Source organism: Phocoena sinus, chromosome 7 (assembly GCF_008692025.1).
Source record: "Phocoena sinus isolate mPhoSin1 chromosome 7, mPhoSin1.pri, whole genome shotgun sequence".
NCBI classification, from domain to species: domain Eukaryota; kingdom Metazoa; phylum Chordata; class Mammalia; order Artiodactyla; family Phocoenidae; genus Phocoena; species Phocoena sinus.
This window is the reverse complement of record NC_045769.1, coordinates 63,667,593-63,671,357: the sequence shown is the minus strand read 5'-3', so window position 1 is coordinate 63,671,357 and position 3,765 is coordinate 63,667,593. Positions and strand designations below refer to the sequence as shown.

The 3,765-nt window shown below is 40.8% G+C and overlaps 1 protein-coding gene and 1 non-coding gene across 2 annotated transcripts; both read right to left on the bottom strand.

The window, feature by feature from the left end:
- Window positions 1–1,837: 1,837 nt before the first annotated feature.
- On the bottom strand, window positions 1,838–2,173 carry LOC116756416 (60S ribosomal protein L10-like). Its single transcript, XM_032636729.1, has one exon. The coding sequence runs from the start codon at window positions 2,155–2,157 to the stop codon at window positions 1,855–1,857; it is 303 nt and encodes a 100-aa protein (XP_032492620.1). The 5' UTR covers window positions 2,158–2,173; the 3' UTR covers window positions 1,838–1,854.
- A 41-nt stretch (window positions 2,174–2,214) lies between these two features.
- On the bottom strand, window positions 2,215–2,349 carry LOC116757205. The gene has a single exon (XR_004350859.1). It is a non-coding gene; the product is annotated as a small nucleolar RNA SNORA70 (small nucleolar RNA).
- Between the last annotated feature and the right edge of the window lie 1,416 nt (window positions 2,350–3,765).

The following is a 3,765-nucleotide window of genomic DNA, read 5'->3' as shown; positions in this document are numbered from 1 at the left end:
AAGCCCGCGCACCGCAACGAAGAGTAGCCCCCGCTCGCCGCAACTAGAGAAAGCCCGCGCACGGCAACGAAGACCTAACCCAGCCAAAAAAATAGATAGATAGATAGATAGATAGATAGATATAATTCCTGTGTCTCTGTATGTGAAACTAGGAAAGTAAAAACTCAAGAGGGATCCAAGCAAGTCACAGCCTTTGCTTTGATGTGCTCCCGGTGACCCACGCTGAAGCAACACATGGCTATGGATTCCCATTGTTAGTGTAAATGTGAGTTTTCTTACACAAGGGGAGTGGTTTTGATCGATTCAAAGGGCCCTGTGGGCAGCCAGGGATCAGCATAAAGGGTGAAAAGGTGAGCAATAAATATGTCAGTGCCTTGACACAATTAGGTTTATAAAAAAAGCACTGAAGCAAAATGGAACATAGCGGGTTTACAAAAACAGCTGACACGTTCTATGTTTTAGAGAAGGATTTATGGCTAATTAACTGTCTAGAACAATTCTAACTCCTGTACATAGCAAAACATAAGCTGAGACAAAGAATGATTGATTTTAGTGCGAAAGTCCTGTATTGTGAAATGAGAGAGAAAGGGAGGACAGTGTAAGGCAATTATTTGGAAGTATTGAGTTTGCACAGCTTAGATGTGGAATCAGGATTTTGCAGGAGACTGGGTTTTGTTGCTGCTGCTCTTGTTCTTATAGCTGTTGTTGTGTTGTTTTAAAATATCTTGCAGTAAGGCAATAGTTATATCTGTCATGGAAAAGAGACTGATTTACCAGAACTTTTTGAAGTTACTGCTACTGGAATCCAACAGGAGATGGTATTCATCAGCTCCCATGTACACAGATTATCATGCTGTCATTACAAGAGAGGAAAGAAGAGCTTTTGGCTTTAACAGTAACTACTTTTCCATGTTTAGAGTTTCATCTGGATTTCAGGGGCACTGAGAAAGTGCCCATAATAGGAACAGAAGCAATCATATTTTGAAAATGTAAGTTTCTGTTCAAATCATTCTGTGTCCTGAAATAAATCCTTTCTGCCATCAGTTCCATATGCATCCACTTTTCCTAGCCTTGAAACACAGCTGAACCAAGAATGTGTATACCACTAACGAACATCAGTCTAATACCAAACAACTACATTCAAAATAAGGCCTAAGCACAGACAACAGCACCAGGATTCATCTTCTGGTTCTCTCTTTCCTCCACTCTCTCTAAAGATCAATTGCTCTGACTCTGGTTACCCACCTCCTCCCTCCAGAAAGCTTCTAAGAGAGGTAAGTGAGAATATAACCACAGGAAAAGGAGGAGCTAAAGTCTAACACCAGAAGACATGGACAACAGAAGATAGAGGGTGGTCTACCAAGAGGGAAAATAGGTTGGATGAAGTTTAAGTTGGTAGAGGAATTAAGATAAAGATAAACAAACAGCTTGCTTTTTGAAAGGGAAAAACTAGGCTCTAGATTATTTCCATTAGCTGATGTCAAGCTCCAAAAAATACAAACTGGCTTTTTCTTTTATTTATTTGTTTGTTTGTTTTTGGCTGCGTTGGGTCTTCGTTGATGCCCTCGGGCTTTCTCTAGTTGCGGTGAGGGGGGCTACTCTTCGTTGCTGTGCAGGGGCTTCTCATTGCAGTGGCCTCTCTCGTTGCAGAGCACGGGCTGTAGGCACACAGGCTTCCAGTAGTTGTGGTGCACAGGCTTAGTTGCTCCACAGCATGTGGGATCTTCCTAGACCAGGGCTCAAACCCATGTCCCTTGTGTCGGCAGGTGGATTCTTTTTTTTATTTTTTTAACAGGGAAAAGAAAGTAGAGTTTATTGGTGGGAATAGGGAGGGAGGGGGCAGCGCCAAGGCTCTCACGAGTGCAGGGCCCGCCATTTGTCCAGGGGGCCACGATTAGGGATGTACTTGACCCCACAGCCATCTGGAATGAGCCACTTTACTGCCACCATGTTTTCAAACTCATCTGCATTAAACTTAGTAAATCCCCACTTCTTGGAGATGTGGATCTTCTGGCGGCCAGGGAACTTGAACTTGGCCCTGCGGAGGGCCTCAGTCACATGCTCCTTGTTCTGCAGCTTGGTGCGGATAGACATTATGACCTGGCCAATGTGGACCCTGGCCACTGTGCCCTGGGGCTTTCCAAAGGCACCACGCATACCTGTCTGGAGCCTAGATTGGGGACAGCATGCCAGTCATTAATGTCCACTGGAAAGGGCTGTCTCCAAGGTCCCTTAGGGCAACCCATACAGGCAACAGGCTGCATACACTACCAAGGAGGCTGCTGTTTGCAGCCATTGCACACCGGGCCCCCATGGGGAAAAGAGCACAGTCGGCTTAACTGGCTGCAAAGGGCAGGTGGATTCTTAACCACTGCGCACCAGGGTAGTCCCCAAACTGGCTTAAACATAGAGTTGATTAGCACTTAGAAAAGAAACTGGAGATAACTCAGAGCAAGTTTCACAAATTAACCTTTTTTTTTTTTTCCTGATAGGGCATCTATATTGGTAGATCAGAGATAGATAACTGATGTTAGTTAGGGATTTCAGAGAGTCATGTGTCAAAGTCTTTCATAATAGTTTGGTAGGCAAAATGGAGAAACCAAGGCAATGTGATAGTACAGATAAGACCAGCAACTCTATGATGGAAGGGATTGTCACTAACGTGTTCACTGCTATGTCTTCTCTATGCAACACAAAGCCTGACCCAGGCTCAAAAAATTTGCATTGATTTAGTAGTTAGGTGCATTCACTGATGTACCAAAACACATTGTTTTCTGGATCTCTGTCAACAGATTTTATTTTATTTGTCTCCGTATCTCCAGGGCATTAGAAAGTACCTGGCATACAGAAGTAGGCATTTAGTAAAATGTGATAGATGAATGAATAAGTCTATAGATCTTCTATAAATTCTCACAAGGTTCTTTTCTTAGTCTTAACCTAGTCAATGTTCTGAACAATGACTTGGTTGAAGATACATTAAAACAAGGGATTATCAGTTATTACAATTGTATACATTAAAACAATTAACACATGAAATACAATGGACCAAAAGGACATAGATCAATACCTATATGACAAAATTTAATATCACTAAATGTATATTTTTAAAATGCACAAATGAAGGATAGCAGAGTTCCCAGAGTGAAGTAATTTACTCTGTAAAAAGATATGACAGCTGTCATCAAAAAGACCACAAATAACAAATGTTGGCAAGGATATGGAGAAAAGGGAAACCTGTACCTTGTTAGTGGGAATGTAAATTGGTACAGCCACTATGGAGAACAGTACAGAGGTTCCTCAAAAGACTGAAAATAGAACTACCATATGATCCAGCAATTCCACTCCTGGGTATATATCTAAAGAAATGAAAACACTCTTAAGGGAAATCAGAAAATATTTTGAATTGAATTAAAATAAAAATATGACATACAAAAAATTGTGGTATACAGTGAAAGCAGTGTTTATAGGGTAATTACATCATTGCTTATTTATATTAGGAAAGAAGAAATGTAATCCACTATATTAATAGCCAAAAAAAACACATGATCATCTCAACTGATGCAGAAAAAAATGTTTGATAAATTCAACATCCATACCAGATAAAAACTCTCAGCAAACTAGGAATAGATGAATTCTTTCTCAATCTATTGAGAAAAGGCACGCTCAAAAAAAAACACAAACCCTACAGCTAATATCATACTAACTGATGAAAGACTGAATGTGTTCCCTCTAAGGTCAGAAATATTACAAGGATGTTCACTCTCA